The sequence below is a fragment of the Anguilla rostrata genome, chromosome 9, assembly GCF_018555375.3.
Source record: "Anguilla rostrata isolate EN2019 chromosome 9, ASM1855537v3, whole genome shotgun sequence".
NCBI lineage: Eukaryota > Metazoa > Chordata > Actinopteri > Anguilliformes > Anguillidae > Anguilla > Anguilla rostrata.
This window is the reverse complement of record NC_057941.1, coordinates 29,909,048-29,931,006: the sequence shown is the minus strand read 5'-3', so window position 1 is coordinate 29,931,006 and position 21,959 is coordinate 29,909,048. Positions and strand designations below refer to the sequence as shown.

Here is a 21,959-nt window from a genome sequence, read left to right as displayed (position 1 = left end):
GACTAGGGCAGCACCTGTCACAGATGCCTCCCAAGCTTCCCACATCTCGGCTCTCTCCTGCTCCTCTTTAATATTATTATTTTTCTGAGAGAACTATAAATACTAGGAAGACATTTTGTTCCCAAGCTTTACGGCTCCCCGGGTGCCTGTTGTCTTATTGGGGATAAATAGATTGTTGGCAGGAAGGAGACACGTCTCTCCCCCCCTCCTCCTGCGACGCTGGCTCTGTCGGCAGGGCTGCCGCTGGATGGCTGCGGGGCCCGCTCCCTGTCTGAAACCCGCGGGCGACTGACTCGGGGGGGGCTGACGTGCAGAGGAGGCTCATGGGAGACGCCGCCGCGTTGGAGCCGCTACGGCGACCAGCCCAAGGGAAGCCTGGGATTTTTCCGTGAGGCGCCCGAATTCTCCTGGTAGGCGGCGGCGAGGTTTTGTGGCGGGTTGGCGGAAAGGGGGTCGGGAGGAAGCTCTGGGGCGGCCATGGCGAGAGAGCGATCCGCGTGGGGCGAGGAGGTCGCAAGGCCCATGTGACATCGGGGCCCTCACTCTTAAGGCTTAAGGCTTTATACTGCGATAAACAGTTGCAGGGCTTTGTGATAACTACACACCGAGACCGAAAAGGTGCGCCGTACCCCAAAAAATGTAAATAGTGACAGATATATTTGTTGTTGCTTTCATCTTTATTATGGTCATTATGGTAATGATCCTGTTCCAGTGCTGTGTGTTTAACCCCAGTAGAGGGACACTCTAGTGCCACTATGCTACCGCTACGCTACGGTATCGCTGGGGCCCGCGCTAAATCTCCCCCTAATTAGGTTCCTTTGAATATTCAGCAGACGTTCTCCTCAGCACGCGCGCGGAGACGTAGCGGGGAAGGGGAGCCGTCGGGGAGAAGGCGCAGTAAAACGCGCAGGAGAAAGCGGCGCATTTAATGCGGGAGAAGCTCCGCCGTCGCTGTTTTTCCCCTCCGCCTTGTTTCACTCGGGCATCTGTTCGCCCATATGGAGCAGGCGGAGGCCCGCCCTCCTCGCCCGGCGCGTCACGCGGGGAGAGAGCGTCGAGGAGGCCGGTCGGAGGAGACGGAGGAGCAGGGGGAGAGGGGGGAGGAGGGAGGAGGCGGGAGCAAAGGGTGGAGGAGGTGGAGGAAGAGCAGGTCGCGGGGAGGGACGGAGGTGAAGAAGAAGATGAGGGAGGTAATAGGGGAGGGGGGAGTGGTCGCGAGGAGGTGGACGAGGAGGTGATGGGGAGGCGGAGGAGGTGATGGATGGACAGGTCGCTTGTGGATGAAATGGGATGGTGCAGATTTACCTGTTGTCGTGGTGTTTAATGGCGGCCTGTAAGGGAAGCAGGCGTTCCCTGTCCTGCACAGAGACGTGTGAAGGGGGGGGGGGGGGCAGGAGGGAGGGGGACGATTCAGCTTGCATGTGTCACTACACTCTCTGACCACACTGTTCCGTAAGTGCCACAGCTCTCTAAGTCCAGCCCCTCCCCAAACCTCCCCCACCTTCCCCCCCTCTCCCATTTTGGTCTTTTTTTTTCCCTGAGAGCTTTGCTTCCACTTGATGGGCTTGGTGGCCCTCTAAAAACGTTCTCCTTTTGTTGGAGCTTTTTCATTTTTCCTAGACGCATTATATTGTCTTTATTTTTAGGACACGGAAATAAAAGGTCAGATTGCTTAATAATTGATGGAGTTGTGCGCTGTGTTAAAAGGAAGCCACACTTCCCCCCACGTCTCTTTGTTTATTTATTTATTTGTCTGTGTGGCGGGGCGGTAGAGGGAGGTGGTGGGCGGGGGGTTGGGGCAGGGGGTGCGGGGACGGCGTTTTGAAGACGCCGCTGCTTAATCACTTGCGGGTTTTTATGGAAGTGAGGTCCTCGTCTTTAAGAGAGGGTCCCTTTCAGAGCGCACGGACGGCGCGGATGGTTAGCGAGCGTTCTGTCGTTATCGCGAGCGTTAGCGTTCGCGCGTGACGCTCGGGGGCACGGCGGCCGAGCGGCGAGAGCTCGGCTCTGTTCCCGCCTCTCCGCTCTTTCGCTGTGGCGGTCGCGCGCGTCCTCTCCGCCGCGGCCGATGGTAAACACCGCGGCCCGGGCTAATGCGCCATGTATCATTACTTTTGCACATTACACCGACCAGGACAGAACCAGGGCACTTTGTAAATGTCACAGCTTCTTTTTTTTTCCTGTTGGGCAGAGAGAGAGAGAGAGAGAGAGGATGAATTGAACTGCGCGCTATCACCAGCAGCGGGAAGATAAATCTGTCGTTTAAAAGGGAGCAGCAATTAGGTGAAGAGAGGGGGCCAGAAGGCGGGGTGAGAGACGAGGCTTTTAAACGCGACCTCCAGCCCCCGTTCCGGCGCGCCCCGGCCCTGCCGCGGGTGCGGGGTGCGGGGTGCGGGGCGGGCGGGCGTGGGGCGGTCCAGGAGGCGCGGGTGAAGTGTTAATCAGTCATTCCGCGGCTGCGTGCGCGGGGGCCGGGCGGCCGCTGGACCGGGTCGAACCCTTGGCTGTTTCCCATTACTGCCGCCGCAGATAAGCCGGCAGAGCGAAACCCCCGATAAACGCTGCCATGCTAATGCCACGCTAGCGCTAAACTCATCCCATGATGCTTTTGGGCTTTCTTTTTATTTACCCAAGCAAACCCAGCACTAACTTCACACCCCCATACCCTGGTTCACTTTCTGTTCCTCTCTTCTCCCTTCTCTTTCCTTCTTTCTCTGCCTTTCCCTCTATCTCTTTCTCTCTCCCTCTCTCTCTCTGTTTTTCTTTCCCTCTCTTTTGCTCTCTCCCTCATCCTCCCTCTCTTCTCCCCCTCTATCTCTATCTCTCTCTCTCTCCCACTCTTTTCTCTCTCTCTCTCGTCTTCACACTATATCTGTGTGACCTTGATCTGTGAACCACTTTCAGTCGGTACGAAAAACTTAATCACAGACTGTCAGGTGGGGAGGGGGGGGGAGGGGGGGGGCTGGGGTGGAATCTGGCTTTCCCCCCTCTCTCTTTACTTTAATGCCCTTTCCAGTGTGGGGGAGAATTTATTGCTTGTGGGACAGGTGGAATATGAACAATGGGCAGGATGGAGTGCGGGGTTATCCGGCCGGCCCGAGGGTGACGCGGGAAATCGATCTGACCTGTGATACAGTGTCATCACAATCCCCACCCTGGCTGTCCTATCCGTCTTCCCTGGGAAGCTGCGATGGCTGCTGTCATCTCGCAGGCCAGATTATCCGGATGAATCATAGTCTGCAGCACTCTCGCCGGGCTGGCTGCCGGGGGGGCGGGCGGCAGGGAGGGAGGCGGGGGGAGGGGCGGGGGCCAAGGGGGCGTGGGAGGGTAAAATATGATGCTCTTCCTCCTTTCGGTGGTTGACTCCGGCGCGGTGCTCTTAGCTCTGTTAAGATTAACTACTGCACGCGGGTTATGGCCGGGCCAACCGGCGGCGGCGCCCACGCCGCTCACCCGCTACGCACACGCGACAGACAGACTGCCCGCAGACACACAGACTGCCCGCAGACACACAGACTGCCCGCAGACAACACACATATTATACTTACACTACATTTTTAAAATTGAACCTTTATTTACCCATGTGACTACATACACACTGTACACACAGTGCACATACAGACTACACACACTGGAAGTGTGAACATGAATGCGTGAGTGTGCCTGTGTGTGTGTGTGTGTGTGAGTGTGGTCTTGAGTGGTGTGTTGTGTGTGTGCGTTGTGTGTGTGTACTTGAATGTGTAAGTGTGCTCTTGCATGTGTTTGTGTTTGTGAATGTGTGTTGTGTGTGTATTATGTGTGTGTGTGTGTTGTGTATATGAAATGTGTATGTGTGTTGTGTGTTTGTGTGTTGTGTGTGTATGTGAGTGTGTGTGTATTGTGTATGCGATTGTGTGTGAGTGCATGTGTCTGCTGTGTGTGCATGTGAATGTTTGCATGTATGTGTGTGCTTTGTGTGTGTGTCTGTGCATCAGTGAGTTTTGTATGTGTATGTGTGTGTGTGTGCGTGTATGTGTGTGTATTATGTATGTGAGTGTGTGTCATTGTGTGTTTGCGTGTGTCTGGGTGTGTGTGTGTTTGTGAGTGTGCGTGCGTGCGTGTGTATGTGTGTATATGAGTGTATGAGTGTGTGTGACTGTGTTTGTATGTGTGTGTGTGTAACATATGTCTCTCTCTGTTCTGTGCAGATGAGGCTCAGCTGATGCCCATGACAAAACCTGGTTTTGACAAATTGCCCCTGGCTGGACAAGCCCTGCCTCCGGGCTTTCCCGCCCCCTTCCTCTTCGCGGATGGGCTGTCCTCTGTGGAAACACTGCTAACCAACATCCAGGTATGGCCACGTAATTACTGCCGCCATATTTGCCAACATCCACAGCTATGATATTACCATGACCAGATATCAGCATAGTCCACATCTAGGTGAATACACGTTCAAGTACTAGTTAGCCCTGTCTCGACTACTGTTTTTATTTATTCCATAAATTTCGTTGTTGCCTTCTCTGTAGTTATCTTAACCAGGTCCAGTTGAAATCTGTCCGTACTGCGTATTTCTCTGGGTTCGTCAACTGTCTGGTATGTTCACTGTTGTACGCGCTTGGATAGAGGTCTGCCAAATGCCTGTAATGTAATGATGTACATCTGCAGCAGCATAAAGCCTGTTTTTCTGTGTGTGTGTGTATGTATGTGAGCGCACACGAGTGTGCGTGTTTATGTGTGTCATGTGTGTGTGTGTCTGTGCATGTGTGTGTGTGTGTGTGTCTCAGGGCCCTTTGAAGAAGGTGGCTGTGGTTAACAACCATGTGTGTGTCTCAGGGCCTGTTGAAGGTGGCTGTGGATAATGCCCGTGTGCAGGAGAAGCAGGTTCAACAAGAGAAGAAGGAGCTGAAGATGGAGCTCTACAGAGAGAGAGAAATGCGAGAGAGTCTGGAGAGACAGCTCACTTCCGAGCTACAGAGCAGAGGTAAGAGTGTGTGTGTGTGTGTGTGGGAGCATGTACGTGTGTAGTGTGTGTCTTTCGAGTGTGTGAGAGTGACGAGAGAAGAGAGATGTGCACACTTTTGTGTTTATCATCGTGATTCCCGCATTCTGGCTTTGTCCTGGATCTGAATCCCAGCATAAATAAATGCAGATAAATAGAAAATCCTGTCAGAATGTGTGTGCTTCTTGGCTTGGTTTGCCATGCTTTAGTGCTGGTTTAAAAACTGAGTCTGGCTCTTCATCCCGAGCCAAGAAATTAAGGCAATTAGCCACCTCGCTAACAGCTTCAACAGTCTGCACAGCCACTTTAATAATTTATTAGCCATGCCTGTTATCGTATTGCATGTTATCCAAATGTATTTTTAATAAAGGGGGAGGAAAGTAATAATTTAGCCAATAAAACAGTTGTAATTAGAGATGTTGTGAATTTGTGCCGGGCGGTGGAGACTGGCCGCTGTTTGCTGATTGGTGGGATGAGTTTCGCATGGTTGTGCATGTGCTCATCTCACACCCTGGGCCTTGCTTTGCCTGTTTCACACTGACATCACTTCCTGTGTGCTGTTGGCTTTTTCCTGAGCCCGCCTTCATTTACACGGGGCCACAGGCATTCAGGCGTTTGCAACGTTCACCCTGCAGCTGGGAAAGGGACAGGGGGTGCATGGAAAATGGGGTCCAGGAAGAATGGGGAGCACAGGGGCATGACTTCTGAAAAAGAGATTCAAGTTACTTTATTGGCATGAAATACAAATGTAATTATTGCCAAAAGATAAATCAATTAATTAACAAAATCTATTTTTTTTCTTTCTCTCTCCCTCTCTCTCTCTCTCCCCCCTCTCTCCCTCTCTCTCTCCCTCCCTCACTCTCTCTCTCTCTCTCTCTCTCTCTCAGCCACCATACAGAAGCGGCTGAAGAAGGAGAAGAAGGCGAAGAGGAAACTGCAGGAGGCGCTGGAGTTTGAGTCCAAGCGGCGAGAACAGGTGGAGCAGGCGCTCAAACAGGCCACCTCTCCCGAGACCCTTCGCATGAGTCTCAACGGTCAGCCTCCTGCTCCTCCTCATCCTCCTCCTCCTCCTCCACCTCCCTCCTCCCTCTCTACATCCTCCTCTTCGCCTTCACCCTCGTTTCCTTCTCCCCCTTCTTCTTTTCCTTTCTCTCCTCCTCTTTCTTTCCTTTCCGCTCCATTATGGCTCTTTTTTTTTTACGGCCGCCGCCGCCGCTGCTGCGGCCGCTGTTATAGCGCGGGATCGTTTCCGCTAGCCCTGCGCAGGAAGAGGAGACAGATACTAATCACGCGCGCGGCTAAACGCGCCCGCTTAAACCCGCAGATTGCTTTAATAGCCCCATGATTCTCCATTGTTTATTTTCGAATATTTTAACAGTATCAGGAAGAAAAAAAAAATACATAAAACATGTCAAGAGCCCAGCACACATCTGCAACCATTTCGGAGGCCAGGGCAATTATTTCCAAGGCTGATTAAACTGGAATTTATTAGGGCGAAGCGCCATGTTTCCTTTCATGTAACGTTACTGCGGGGCTGATGATCAACCAATAAAGTCTGCTAATAGATTGCCTGCTGAATTGTTGAGACATTTCTGCATGGAAAGGTAGACAAATCCCATTACAGCTCACAGAGCCATTACTAACTACTGCCCTGTGAAATATCATTACAGAGCACACTTTACTCCAGTGTCACATATAAAGCTTTAATAGATACTCAACAACCCGTCATTAAATGTGTCTTAGACCTGAAACATGGTTACAGTAATGTACTAAATGAGCAGGCTCACTCGTGGAAATAAACAGACCACTGGATCACATCATTACTGAGAGTTTTCTGTCCATTAATGGTGTATTTAAATGTGTGTATGGTATTGCTAGTGTCTTAAATGTGTGCGTGGTATTAACGAGCTATTTAAATGTGCTTGTGGTATCAAGTGTGTGTTTGAATATGTATTTGGTATCAAGGGTGCATCTTTATCTGTGTACGTTCATAAGAGGGCATTTAAATATGTTTGGTATTAGGGGTGTATTTGAATGTGTTTATGTGGTAAGAATGTAATTAAATATGTGTTTGGTGTTTGGGGTGTATTTAAATGCACTTTTGGTGATGAGAGTATTTAAATATGTGTTTGGTATTAGGGTGCATTTGATTGTGTGTATGATGATAAGAGTAACTATTTAATAGGTGTTTGGTATTAAGGGTATGTTTAAAGGAGCGTTTTGTGAGTATGTATTTGGTGTTCAGGGTGTATTTAAATATGTGTTTGCTGATAAGAGCGTTTAAATATGTGATTGGTGTTCAGGGTGTATTTAAATGTGAGTTTGGTGTTCAGGGTGTATTTAAATGTGAGTTTGGTGTTCAGGGTGTATTTAAATGTCTGATTTCCAGAGGCAGTGATTCCAGATGTTGAGACTGAACACAATGGAAGCCAGCAGGAGAACTCTGCTGTACAAGGTGAGCTGCGACACCTGCACCTGTCTCCCCCCGCCCCCCCAATACACCTCTCTCCTCCACCTATCTCCACTCTTACACCCCCATACCTTTCTTCTGTCTCCTCCACCTGACTTCTCCTGCACACCTGTCTTCTCCACCTGTCTCCACCCCTCTACCCCCTGCCTCCTCATCTCTGTGGGGCACTGCTTCCCTGGATTATTCTTTAATACCGTTCCTCTTGCACTCCAGCGATAAACGATTTAGCCTGTGACAGCCGCACGCCACACAAACCACTTTTGAATTGGCTTACGGGTGATCTCATTTGTATGTCGTAATTTACATCGTTTTTGTACTTTGCTGGTGTTGATCTCACCAAATCCTTAAAAATAACTTTGATAACTTTTATAATCCCTTAATAATCCTTAAACAAATCCTTTAAAAAAGCAAACAGGAGAAAGTGGAGATATCTCTGATGTGTCAGAGCAGGACTGAGAGGAGTGATTAAACTGTCAAATGATACACTAGTACAGTAGTGCATTAGAATGGTAATATGGCAGTGCAGAAATTCAGTCGTGTGGGAATTTAGCAGCACATTAATGCATTTATGTAGTAATGCAGCAGCACATTAATGCATTTATGCAGTAATGCAGCAGTGCAGTAATGCATTTATGTAGTAATGCAGCAGCACATTAATGCAGTTATGTAGTAATGCAGCAATACAGTAATGCATTTATGTAGTAATGCAGCAGCACATTAATGCAGTTATGTAGTAATGCAGCAGCACATTAATGCAGTTATGTAGTAATGCAGCAGCACATTAATGCATTTATGTAGTAATGCAGCAATACATTAATGCATTTATGTAGTAATGCAGCAATACAGTAATGCATTTATGTAGTAATGCAGCAGCACATTAATGCATTTATGTAGTAATGCAGCAATACATTAATGCATTTATGTAGTAATGCAGCAATACAGTAATGCATTTATGTAGTAATGCAGCAGCACATTAATGCATTTATGTAGTAATGCAGCAATACATTAATGCATTTATGTAGTAATGCAGCAGCACATTAATGCAGTTATGTAGTAATGCAGCAGCACATTAATGCATTTATGTAGTAATGCAGCAGCACATTAATGCATTTATGTAGTAATGCAGCAGCACATTAATGCATTTATGTAGTAATGCAGCAATACAGTAATGCATTTATGTAGTAATGCAGCAGCACATTAATGCATTTATGTAGTAATGCAGCAATACATTAATGCATTTATGTAGTAATGCAGCAGCACATTAATGCAGTTATGTAGTAATGCAGCAGCACATTAATGCAGTTATGTAGTAATGCAGCAGCACATTAATGCATTTATGTAGTAATGCAGCAGCACATTACTGCATTTATGTAGTAATGCAGCAGCACATTAATGCATTTATGTAGTAATGCAGCAGCACATTAATGCATTTATGCAGTAATGCAGCAGTGCAGTAATGCATTTCTGCAGTAATGCAGCAGCACATTAATGCATTTATGCAGTAATGCAGCAGTGCAGTAATGCATTTATGCAGTAATGCAACAGTGCGGTAATGCATTTCTGCAGTAATGCAGCAGCAGAGTAATGTATTTGTGCAGTGATGCAGAAGCACTGCAGTGGTTGACAGCTCCCAGTCCTCACCCGTGTTTTGAGGCAGATAGGCAATAGTGTTGGGCTTCAGGGCCCTCCTCTCATGTTTGGTTTGGTTCCAAACCATGTTCTACTCTCAGAGAGAGAGCTGGGATATCTCTCACCTCGCTGTAGCCGTCCTGTCCACAAGGTCACATGGTTTATGTGAAGAAACCGCCAGACTGAGGGTTAAGTGTGTGCTAAGCCTGTTCTGCACATGTGCCTGGCACATGGGTCAGGGCACGCTGGCCGAGGCTGACCAATGAGATCAGTGCTGACGCTAACCAGAGGAGCCCCGCGCAGGAAGTTCTCCATGTCTGCCCTGCGCGTATCGCTGCATTCAGATCATTCTTTTGTTTCTGATCACTCTCTCCCTGCCCCCTTTCTCTTTGATTCCCGTTTCCTGTTTGTAATTTATTGTGCAGGCTCCCACCCTCCCCCCTTCCACATTTTAAACCCACAAATATAAAAGAAAAAAAACCGTTTGATAAATGGAACCTATTATTAATGCACTTGAAGCTGATGTTCAGACAGTAAAGTAGATCCTATTCATGGCACAGGATAGATGAATAAATGCATGTATTTACAGGGCTTTCCATTAAACTTGTGCACAAGCTACAAGGACCTTCAGTGTAAAAGAAAGACTCATTTCACTGAGCCAATTTCACACACGCACACACACACACACACACAAACATACACACACGCACGCGCATACGCACACAAACACACACACACAGAGTCAAATAGATACATACACACATACTGAAACATTTGGGATTAGGGGTTGGTTGCCACTGAGAAAAATTCATGGTCTAACAAATTAATGGTAAGAACCTGTCACAATTACTTCTTTCAACCACAACATCAAAAATGTTATAGGTGCCTGAATTAAACAAAATATAAAGCCATGAAAAACAGCAGAATGCACACTCAGCCAAAGTATACAGAGTTTCACTGTGTCTGTGTGTGCGTATGTGTGTGTGCGCACGTGCATGTGTGTGTGTGTGTGCTTGTGTGTGTGTGTGTCAGTGCTGTACACGTTTTTGTGCACTGTCAGTGTAGTGTATGAGATGCATTGTAATCACTGACATGTACAAGCCTATAATCACACACAGTGATGGACACGCCAGGTGTAGCGCATTCATTCCGGCTATGCGATGCTTGCTGCTTGAAGTTCACATGAGCGCCAAATAATGGGCATTAAAACCTCCCACGCTGATGAAAGCACACGGGGTTCTGTTTAATTTGACTCACTCCTTTCCTTCCTTCCCCAAAAAAACTGTCCCAGAGCTATAGGAAATTACAAATTATCTGGAATCAGTTTACTTCCAAAATGAATGTCATATCTTTCTGTATGACCAGCAAAATCTGCCATCATAAAAGAGTAACCACGGGTAACTGATAACTGTGCCAAAATGACACAGAAAAACAAATACGAAACATAAAGACAAATACCAAAACAAATGGGGAAACATAATGTACCATTAGCTGGAGACTAGCGTGAGTTTAGCACAAGAACAGTCTTAGTTCTTACTGTAGATGCAGAACAAGACCAAACTGCTTTAGTACAGAATGCAGTGTGCCCACCAAGTTTCTGGTCTAATATAGTTTTTCTGTGCAATATATGGAAAGATTTTCTTGCTTCTGGCCCAGAACGTCTCTAGTGCCATTGCGATTTCAGTTCTGTTTTTTGTGCATAAATAAGTTGCAATTGAGGAGTTTGGAAGAACAACTTTTGTCAAATTCTGAAATTGAGGCCAGAGGGAGTTTGTCAAGTCAAGTATGCACACTTGCTTTGGAGTGCATCGGTGCTGTAATACGTTGTCAGTTTTTCCACAGCTTCTCTGAATATTTTGACACATTGGCTATTTATTGTTTTGACTGTGCTGTGCCTCTGCTGAGCCAGTGTTTGGTATTCATTTTTCAGTTGTTCAGTCTTGTACATTTCACAGAATATGATTTCTTATTCTCTAATCTCAAACCCGGGGATCATTTACCATGTTCCACGATTAGCCTGAGCAGTGCCCCTAAACCCTTGTCCCTAGAGCATGCCCTGAGCTATGCCAGCATAGCAGTATTTGGTGAAATGCCCATCTCCATGTCCACAAATATGTAATAGAAATTGAGGTGCTGAGAATGGCACGACACAGCAGAATAGCAGCTCCCAAATTTTGTTTTGCATGGCTCAGGTGGGAGTTTTATTGGTCGGTCTGAACCTGGCTTTGTTATTGTGTTTCTTAGAAGCGTCGTGTAGCACAAATTTCTGCTTGGACAAGGGTTAGGAACCTTCTTAACAACTCCCAAGAACTTTGGAGAAATTGCTTGGCCAAACGCCACTCACAGCTCACCAGTGCCACAATGCGGGCAATGCAGGTTAAGTGGACTGCATTTAGCATGAAGCCTTTGGGGGTTTCCATCTATACTTTCAAAAAAGTAAGTTGCAGTTACACATTGTAAAAATGCTAATAAAATGTACAAAATCTCTTGACTTATCTGTGACCACAGGGATGCTGTCAGCTGATTGGCCAACTTTTTTAGATTTTACTTTACGTGCATCAGCAGCCCACCTCACATACTTCAGCCTAAGTTATTTTTCAAAAGGGATTGACCCACCATTGATTGAAATGCATGTAAGTTGGGACTATCCAGCTCTCTAGTGGGATGTTTGCATTTTAAAAGATGTATCAGTTAAATCATGGATGACCTCCATGTGCCATTCAAAGCTTTCTTGTTCCCTGCTCTCACATTATTCCCCCTTATTGTTGGTTTCCATACAAGACTATAGTTGATTGTTTTTTGTGTGCTTGTATGGATGAAATGCAGAATACATCCCACCTGTCTGTGTTCAGTGTGCCGAGCGGGTATGAATTGCTTTCATAAGGGTCACAATTAGCAATAATTGTACGATTAGTCAGGTCATTGTGCTAATTGAGTGCCTATGGGGACCCCACAACGATATTGAAACTTGCAATGCAAGTTTAAATCTCTGTGGGTCACATGCTTTGGAAAAATTGGAGACCCTGTGTATTATCTAAACCTGCTGCTGATTAGGTTCTATGTTAGACAGAGCGCTGTTGACACAGAAAATGAGCTGAAATTCACAATTTCTTCCTCCTCTTTATCATATAGATCTATATATAAAGTGTGTGTTTTTTTTCAGGAAGCATTCTCATAAAAAATAGTATGGTTAATTTACAAAAATAACACATTTGATGATGCAGGGGCTCCGGGAGAATGTTTCAGTGTAGTAGACCTAAATATAGGCTGTGTTCTGTTATGCATACTTGTTTAATAGTCGACATATTCCTTGTCATAAGTGCATTCTTAACTGCTAGTACACACACAACAACTACATGCTATAATCCTGGATGTGCTCTTCTGTGTTTGAAAGGACACAAAATGTATTTTTTCCCAGATGATGACCAAATAACTGTTACTGTACAAAACAGCTCATTAATACTCGCTAACTGCAGGCAATCGTTTCATTTTAAAATTTTTATAAGAGGGTGAGCTATTTTTTCCTTGCGTTGGAACAGATGCATACTCACTGTGGTGAATAAATTATGTAGTGACATACGGGGAATAAATCATGTTTAAATTGTGTTTTGTCTTCCCCTCACGGTACACGCAGTATGTACTGGGATGGGCCTAACCTACCAACTGACACAGTCAGATGACACACTAAATGGCATGATGTACTTGTCCTTGTCTCCACAATTGCTCCCCTAGGTTAAATTCACAATTACAGGTTCTTTTGAACAGTGTTACATTATTGATTATTAAAAACAATATTGGTTGCACAGAAACAAAAATATTTAATGTTATTACATAGAACATTGGCATCAAACAAATAAAGGGATACAGTTTTATCTATTAATAGGCCTATTGAATATGATTGTCTATTTAGTATGAATCCAAATGTTTGACTGCAATGCCGCTACATTCATTCAGAACTGACTGTCATTATTTAATTTAAATGACAAATTTGCCATTTAAGAATTAAAAAAATAACTTACTGAAATAGATTACGTTGGTCAAATTACATCTAATTGAATATTCCATTAATTGACCAAAAAGTTACTCTGGTTTGGGATGACAAACCATTCCCTCAATCAGCATGACATCATTTCCATGTTCTATAAAGCATTATGCTTTACAGTTACGTGTACTATTTGATTTTAACTTGCTGACCAAGGTCTGGTTCCAATAGGCCAGAATGACAAATCAGTGTTAATTATTGTCATTAATAACAGCTGTTCATTCACTTTTATTTACTAGTCAGCTGATGTACAGTATCCTCTCAAATAGCCATTAAGGAAAGAGCACAGTGTAGAAATGTATCATAGTTTGAGGGCCAAGGCTGTCGGCATTCTCTGTAATTTTCTGTGAGGACGATAAGCTCTGCTGAGGTGCTGAGCTGAGACATGTAGAGTACGTTGAGCTGGACAACAATTTTCAGTAAGTGTAAGAAACCAAAATGGCAAAAAATGAAAATACAAGGTGACACTATTTGTTTTTATGCTTTTGTTTGTATTTGTGCTTAGCTGTTTGGGGTTGATATTTTTCCTCATGTTATTATGTTTTCCCATCTGTTCATGTCCTTTTCATAAATTATTTGTGTTTTGAATTTGTTGTTGTGTTTAGCACTTCAGGGCCACCGTAGATAACCACTGGATCAGCAGAGCTCTATGATTCTGACAGCTACAACAATGGCGGACTCTCAGACAGTTTAGCGTCGTATTACCCATAATCCCTCCCCGCTGTGGACAGATTACTCATCCGAGTCTTGCGCTTGTCAGAGACATCCGCCAGATTGGGATCTGATCGGCGTAGCTGATCTGAGACCAGCGGCGTAGGACCCGCCATCCCAGTGCAGACTGTGGAGTGGAGCCATGGCGGCTGACCTGGGGTCAGTGCACTGAGTCAGTCAGGCGCTCGAGTGAGCGCGCTCGGAGCGGGGCGGCCTTGCTGAGTGCTTCTGCGTCTCACAGCACTTATCTATTACGCTAAAAGAAATCTAATTACACCTCTGCTTGCTCCCAAGTCGGACTTCTCAGTTTTGCAAGCGTAGCACTGACAACTGATTTCATTAGATTTGATTGCCCTCACCGAGGCTCGACTGCCATTCCAGCAGCAGAGCTAAAAGGCTTTTAGGGGTTCTCGGGTTCCCCTGTCCGCCCGTTACCCCCCGACCCCCCCACTGTTTTTAATTAATCAGGACGAGCGGAAGTCAGAGAAACTGCTGAATACAAAGGAAGATGACATCACTTTACAAGCAAATGGAGAAAACAGGAGGCGAGGAAAAGTGGGGTAGCGGAAGAGAGAGAGATATATGTAAGTCTAGAGGACGAAGGAGAGCAGAGGAGGAGTGTTACTCATCGCCGTGGAGATTTTCGCATGTCATAATTGCCCTTGTTTCCCTATTACTGGTACCTGTTACCGGAGATAATTATGCATATGCAGCCATAGGCAGAAACTGGGAACGACCTGCTTTAGCATACACTCGCAGACACACGCAGATTGAGGTACACACACAAACACAAACAGCGGCGCAATGAGGCACAGGGGGGTAATTCATTTCCTAAAGTTTGCTACTCACTAATTGGTGGTGGGGTATGAAGACGAGGGGATGCGCTGGCTCAGATGGGCTGTAAGGGAACTGCAAGCTGTGCAGAAACATGGGGGTGAGTGAGCCCTGGAGCAGATCAACACAGGAGCCCCTGGGGTGCCATAGCGCCCCGGCTAACCCAGCAGCCTGGAGAGGGGTGCCATAGCGCCCCTCAGACTGCGCTGTGGTGCCGAGCGGGCTGGAGAGGGGAGCCATAGCGCCTCTCAGACTGCGCTGTGGTGCCGAGCGGGCTGGAGAGGGGTGCCATAGCGCCTCTCAGACTGCGCTGTGGTGCCGAGCAGGCTGGAGAGGGGTGCCATAGCGCCTCTCAGACTGCGCTGTGGTGCCGAGCGGGCTGGAGAGGGGTGCCATAGCGCCCCTCAGACTGCGCTGTGGTGCCGAGCAGCCTGGAGAGGGGTGCCATAGCGCCCCTCAGACTGCGCTGTGGTGCCGAGCAGGCTGGAGAGGGGTGCCATAGCGCCTCTCAGACTGCACTATGGTGCCGAGCAGCCTGGAGAGGGGTGCCATAGCGCCCCTCAGACTGCGCTGTGGTGCCGAGCGGGCTGGAGAGGGGTCCTACCACCCTGACTGAGAGAGGGGGTCCCAGAATACAGGGCGGTGATATGGGACCCGCAGGTTGGGATTGGCTGTAAGTGGGCTGATATGTAATTGCAAGTGAAGAATCTGGAAAGTTAGCTGTGAAGGAGGCAGAGAACTTGGGAAAAGTTGTGTAAAGAGGGAGAGAAGACCATAAAACCTGGGGCCTCGTTTATAAACGTAATTTAAAAATCATTTCCCAAAATTGTGCTTACGCCCGATGTATAAAAATAACTGAGACTGAAAAAAGGTACTTACATTGGTTTATCGTGGCGTATCTGTGTCTTACGCATCTGTGAAATATAAATCACAAATTAAGTTCGATTTGAACTCAAGAGAATGTGCTTTACATTTGCCCCATCTTGTAAATGCGGCCAATAGCAGCCATCTTCCTCTAAATAAGGTGGCATTTCCACATTTCTTGCGATACTCATGCCTAAATTTGATTATCAATTAAAGGTTATTCTTAAAGCCTGCACACCGCCTAGTTTGGAGATTCACGGGCAGTCCTCAAACCTGCAACATCTCCACATAACCAGCAGGTAGTTAACTTATGTCCAGTATAAACTTTACAGTGATACAATCATGTCAACATCGAAATGGGATTCTACAAATAACTACTGCTTAATTTCACAGACTACGATCTGCTTATTCATCGTTTTCTGTGTAAGCCACTATTTAAGATGCAACGTGATCATAAGACCATTTTATAAAGCAGCTTCAGGAAACAATATTGGGACCAAAAAAGGTTGTGCCAGACCCTGAAGAAAAGGAATTATACATACAGTAGAGCAGAGAGGGAGCCGGGCAGATTCCTGTAATCAATAAGACTTAACCTGTGCGGCGGCTCTAATGTTGGGGTTAAATCGGAGCTCGGGGCTCAGTGATTCATCCCGAGCGTCGGGGCTTAGGAGCGCCGGTGAGGTCACAGGATGCGCTCTGCCGCGGCGTTCCCTCTGGGAGTGCCGCCGCCCAGACGTTTCATCACCCGCCCCGGAATATCCGCCGTTCCGTTTGGGCTGCTGATATTCTGAGACCCCCTCTAATACACACTCACACACCCTCTCCCCCCGTGTAGCTGCGTAAAAGGAGCCGGCCGCAGAAACAGCGAAGGCAGTCAGCCTCAGACTCATGCTCGTGGGTGTTTATTTCCAGAGCCGGATGTACATTTATTTCAGCGTTCTTTTGACAAAATAAGCTTCATACATTACAAAAAAAGGAGCTTAAAACGAGCTTAGCAAACTGGTCGCAGATAAAAATATATGCACGGATTTCATCACATGGCGTGTCCTTCGAGAGTTTCGAGAGCTCGTTTCCCATGAGAGTGTAAGAGTGTTTGGACAGATGAGTGCGGAAGGCAGACAAACACATGCTGACCTTTTAAGGACACAGTCAACTGCTACATGCACTGCACACCAGTCATAGCCAAAAACACCATTTACACCCCACACTAAACCGGAGACACACACACAAACATACATGCACACTCTTACTAAAATGCACAACAATTTACGTACAAATACTCAAACATAAACATACAGACTAACACATTTTCACACTCTCGCATATTTGCACACACATGCAGTCGCTCGCACACACACGCAGTTCCCAGGTTTAGATTTTGTTCCTTGGGGTGGGGAGGGGGAGAGGAGGGGGTAGTGTTTCCCGCTCTCTCTCTACCTCTCTGATTGCTGTTCTTGTTTACATCCTGAATACATATTAGCTCATCTGTTCAGAACTCAAACACAAACCTATCAAAAATACAAAACACTTACTTCCTAATTAGCTATTTCCTGTTCCTAATGAAGTGAGCCCACCACGTTGAGATTAGCATTCTCCTGTATCTCTTGTCACTGCTGTTTCCAGCTGTTTCCTTTTATCTCTCTCCTCTTGCTGACAGCTAATACTAAATGACAAATCACCCATATTATACCCCATGCAAATTTGATTAAAATAGTCACTAAATCCATAGGTTGTCTGAGAAACATTGTTACAGCACGTATATTATGAACAGAAAATATTGTTGATGCTTTTGTGTGTGCATGTCTATGGATGTTCAGATTTACGTCTGAATGGATTGCTGGGGGCATTAATGCTATGGTCATATGTGACTTGGAATAAGGTTATGACAGTTTTGGACATTCTGGACATCATACATCCAATATGCATCATATATGCATGTGCATCATACATACAGGACCTCCAAAATTATTATACAACACAGGTAATGAGCTAATAGTAAAGTCAGGAAAATGTATTTGTTTAATGAAATTGCTCAGGCTTTATTATTTCCAAAATTACTGGCAAGCTTTCAGTACTTTGTGCACCCACCTTTTGCAAGGACAGTAATACATTTTCATCTATAGTGTTTTTTTGGTGAATTTACTGGGGATCTCTGACCATTCCTTTGAACAGAATCTCTGAAGATCTTTCAGATTTTTTGTTCTGCACTTGTGGACTACCCTTCAATTCAAACCACAATTTTTTCATGGGGTTTACTGTGAGTCCAAAGACTGAGATGGCCATTACGAAACAGTAATTATGTGGTCAGTTTACACTTTGGGGGGGGGGGGGGGGTGTTCATGGTTCATGATTGACAGAGCACCAGGACCAGTAGATGCAAAACAGCACAATGGCATCAAAGATCCACTGCCATATTGTATGACAAACTTTTCAATATAAACATCCTTCCTCCAATGCCAAATTCACCACTGGTATTTCTGGCAAAAAAGCTCTAAAAGACAACTTTTTTTTTCTGACCAATTTTAAAGAATACAGTTTTCCTATTTTTTGAGCATAAAATTATAGCTCATTTGTTTATTTTATTCAGCCATTTTCTCATCTTAAAGGGTGTCAATAATTTTGGAAGGCACTGTACAGCATGCACTGTACATTTCTGCAACAGACATGTAATGCAATACAGATGAGGTCTGGGGTGAAATTGTATAGAATGTTATGGTGAGTCAGCATTGGAGTTTTGACCAGGCCTCAGGGAAGGAGATCCTCCAGATAGAAACTGAAGAAACACAGTTTCAGGTGCGATTTAGAAGTAATCCCTCAGTTTCACACAAACCAGGCCTGTGATCTAATCTCGTGGAAAGGTTAACAGACTGCATTAATTAGGAGGGCACTTCCTCATTTTTAAACGCAACCAACTTCTCATCCTATCGACTGCATCGCATTAGCATTACACATTATAATAATACACTTGCTCAACCTTTCAGAATTAAAATGAAAGCTCACAAAATAATGTGACAAATGAAGACAAACGTATATTGAAATAATTGAATTTACAGTGCCGTTAGAAACGAAACAATCCTGCATTCACTCAGGCTACATTCGGTTTTGTTTGACGTATAAGGCTAGCTCAACTGCAATCAGAAGACGATGTCAAAAGGTCTTGATGTCAGAGATCAAAAGGATCTTTAAGATCCTTGCGATTCTATTATGGTTGCATCAGCTGAACTTGAGAAGGAGGGACAAATTAAGCAAATGAAACCAGTTGGGAATGTACTGGGACACCTGGTGACCTCCTGCTCTTTATAATTAGTGCAGTGGGATTGTTCATGACCACGGCGAGTCAAAATCTAAATTTAATGACTCATCCAAAGGACGACATGACCTGCAGCACAGCATCCCTGTTACTGTACGTGAGGAAGACAACATTCAACTGACACAGCAGCGCTTCCATTTACAGGACAGAGGAGCTTACTGCATTAGGGGGAGCTTATTGCATTCTCAAAAAGGATGTGTTAAAATCCAGCCACTTTTTGTGTTGTTACTTTCGTGCTACTTTGAACACATTCTGTGTCAGAGGTACTCAGTGTGCAATTTATGTGTTACAAAGTATCAAAAAATCTGTTGTCCTTAACTAGACATGGAGTTGTGTTAAAAATGACATGTTGTGTGTTTGTTTTTGAAAAACACATCTGTTTGTAGAGTGTGTGTGTCATATTCAGACTGTCAATTAACTTTACGTTCACACAGGCATCTGTGAACCTTACAGTTGGACTCTGAATTTAGGTCTTTTCCTCTCCCTGTTTCTCCCTACAGAAAACAGACCCTACATCAAGCCCCCTATCATGTACTGAGAGGAGTACCACGCCCTCCCCCAGCACCCCCAGCCTAAGGAGGGGGCAGGCCATCGCCCCCGTGACAGGCTCTCTGCAAGGAGTTGGGGGAGGGGGTCCCAAGCCATCGGAATTCACCTTCAAGATGGGGGGGGGGGGGTTGGGGGACACCACTCGCAGTGAAAGAGCGCTTACATAGTGTCCTTTACTGGTACTCTGTCACTTCGCTATGACAACTTGTAAAAAAAAAAAAAATCTTTTACTCTCTTATCTTGAAATCATTTCATACTCTTTGTTTGTGGAGAAAAAAAAGGACCCGTCAAAAACAAATGGACTTCCTCCAGATTCTGAACTTCCTCAAAGCACATACAGACCCTATTCCCCTCTTAGTCTCTTGCTCAGTCAGCTCAAGCTCTTTTCTATTCCTCCTGTTCTTGATATTATTATTATTATTATTATTATTATTATGAATCTGCCCATTTCATCATTCCCAGAATTCACTGTTGTTTCCAAACAGCACAATTGCCTTGCAGGGCCTGTAGGGGGCAGTGTCTTTGGAAAGTCTGTAGAGCTCAGGATCGCGCAGAAATGGACAGTGTGTTAAAAAAAAAAAATAAAATAAGTGAAATACAGAATGACTGCAGCAAACCTTGAAGAGTGCTCCAGACTGGAGACCTCTCCTCTTTCCTCTTCCAGCAGAAACAAACCCTGAGGAAGGAAAAGTCCGAAGGATTTTGTGTCCTCTTTTCTGTTCCCCCCCTCTCTCCCTATTTCTCTGTCTTTCTCTCTATTTCTCGTTTGGAACATAATGATGTAGAAAATAAACGTTATCCTACCGTAAGTTGACTGACACAATAATGTGCCCCCCTCCCCCTCCTCTCCCCCCCCCCGTGCATGGCCGTGGTGGGGCTCATTACGTGATTCATTTTGTTTGTTTGTTTTCTGTGTATTTTAATCGAAGCCCGGTCCGGAGCGAAGAACCACATTTTGAGGCATATCCTGTAGACCCCCTAGTAACGGTTTCTCTGTTGTACTGTATTCAGTTTGAAAATCTTTGTTGAAATGTTCTTGCTAAAAAAAAAAAAAAAATACAGTATTACAATAACCCCTTTTCTGTTTTACCCTTGTTTATAAAGACATGTAAAAATGCTTTAGCGTCTGCTATTATGATGTCGTAATAAAGTGAATACATTTTTAGTGATAAAAAAAAAGTTTAAATAAAATAAATGACCCTAATGCACATCTGATGCAAGCATGCTAATAGATATGACACAGGTTGAAAATGACACACAGGTAAAAAAGCTGCCAATTCAAATGTGATTTTTTTGGACAGTTTTTTGGGATTTCATTATCATCATAATCAAAAGCAGGCAGCTGTCAATAATGTTGACCATGTTTTAAATGATAACATTGCCACATATCACAGTCTTGCACATGACACAAAAAAATAACATATCTTCAGGAATTGGTAGATTTGTTTTAGTAATAAAATGTTGAAACGCTGGTCTGTTTTCTCGCTGTCGTCTGTGCACAGAGGCAGAATGTGTGTGTGGCTCGGGCTGGCTGAAGGGGAACCTTTCCTCTGGGAGAATGCGGTGACTGGAGCCCTTATCATTGCGCACAGGTGGCTCAGCCATTAAGACCGTCTGTGCTGAGACGCAGGTTACGATCAGTAGCGTGGAGGATTAGCCTCAGTCGCGTGTTGCACTGGGATGCTGAAGCATCAGAAAAGAGGTTCAGGCCTTGCATATTGATGAATCTTCCCAAGTTTTGTCTGGGTAACAGGCTGAATCACAGTTTAGGTAAACGTAAAGTTTGTTATCCGAGTTCACCTGCCATTCTTCAAGGGGGAAAATAAAAACCTTGCCTTGCATCTGTGACCCTGCAGGTGAATGTTTCCTCAGCTCGGAGAGATGGAGGGAGGGAGACGGTTCTACAGAGCGCGTGCGGCAGAGTCCTCGCTCACCATCATCAGTGGCAGGCTGCTGTGGGCGGAGCCAAGAGCGGCAGTTTTGCATTTCAATTAGAGGCTCGGGAGTCTCTTATTAGAGACGGGCCGTTTGATCTGTTTCTCACTGCCCTCTTCCCTCGCTAGCTTTATGTAAAATAGTGAAACTACTTAATTAATGATAGGTGATTTTTAATGAAAAGGCAATTGCAGTGGAGACTATTTGATCAATAGAATTAAAAATACATATTTGCATTATTTTCATTAAAAAAAGAGCGAATCTGATTAAGGGCTAATGAGAACCGAGAAATCAAACGAGCCGTGGTGACCTTGACTTGTGGGGCAGGTGGAGTTCTTTTCTGCTTTTCTTTGGAACGCAATCCATAATGGGAGATCGATGCAAATTAAAAATATTGTTCTTCACAATGAAATATGAGCCAAATACAGATCAACGTCATTTAACCTTGCTGTGGCGAAATCGTCTGAGCAGATTGAGCAGTGACTGAGTCCTGGGTTTGACTGTCACTAATGCCTCTGTTTGAACTAGCTGCGGGAGACACAGGTGTAACACCGTTTTATGTCTACTGATGCAATATGGCTGGCAGGTGTGCAGTTGAACTGAAGATCCATGTGTAGTGTGCAGTGATCCAGGTGTA

At 45.3% G+C, this 21,959-nt stretch overlaps 1 protein-coding gene across 4 annotated transcripts in view; it reads left to right on the top strand.

Moving 5' to 3' along the window:
* dacha (dachshund a) overlaps positions 1-20,858 on the top strand; it is a 165,203-nt gene extending 144,345 nt beyond the window's left edge. For 3 of the 4 annotated variants that reach the window (XM_064349360.1, XM_064349362.1, XM_064349361.1), the window contains 5 exons: positions 4,188-4,330; positions 4,813-4,960; positions 5,866-6,012; positions 7,368-7,433; positions 19,339-20,858. In XM_064349360.1, coding sequence (XP_064205430.1) covers positions 4,188-4,330; positions 4,813-4,960; positions 5,866-6,012; positions 7,368-7,433; positions 19,339-19,376 — 542 coding nt within the window. In that variant the 3' untranslated portion in view covers positions 19,377-20,858. The remainder of the gene's footprint in view (positions 1-4,187; positions 4,331-4,812; positions 4,961-5,865; positions 6,013-7,367; positions 7,434-19,338) is intronic. The other variant, XR_010332183.1, reaches the window with a different exon arrangement.
* The last annotated feature ends 1,101 nt before the right edge of the window (positions 20,859-21,959 follow it).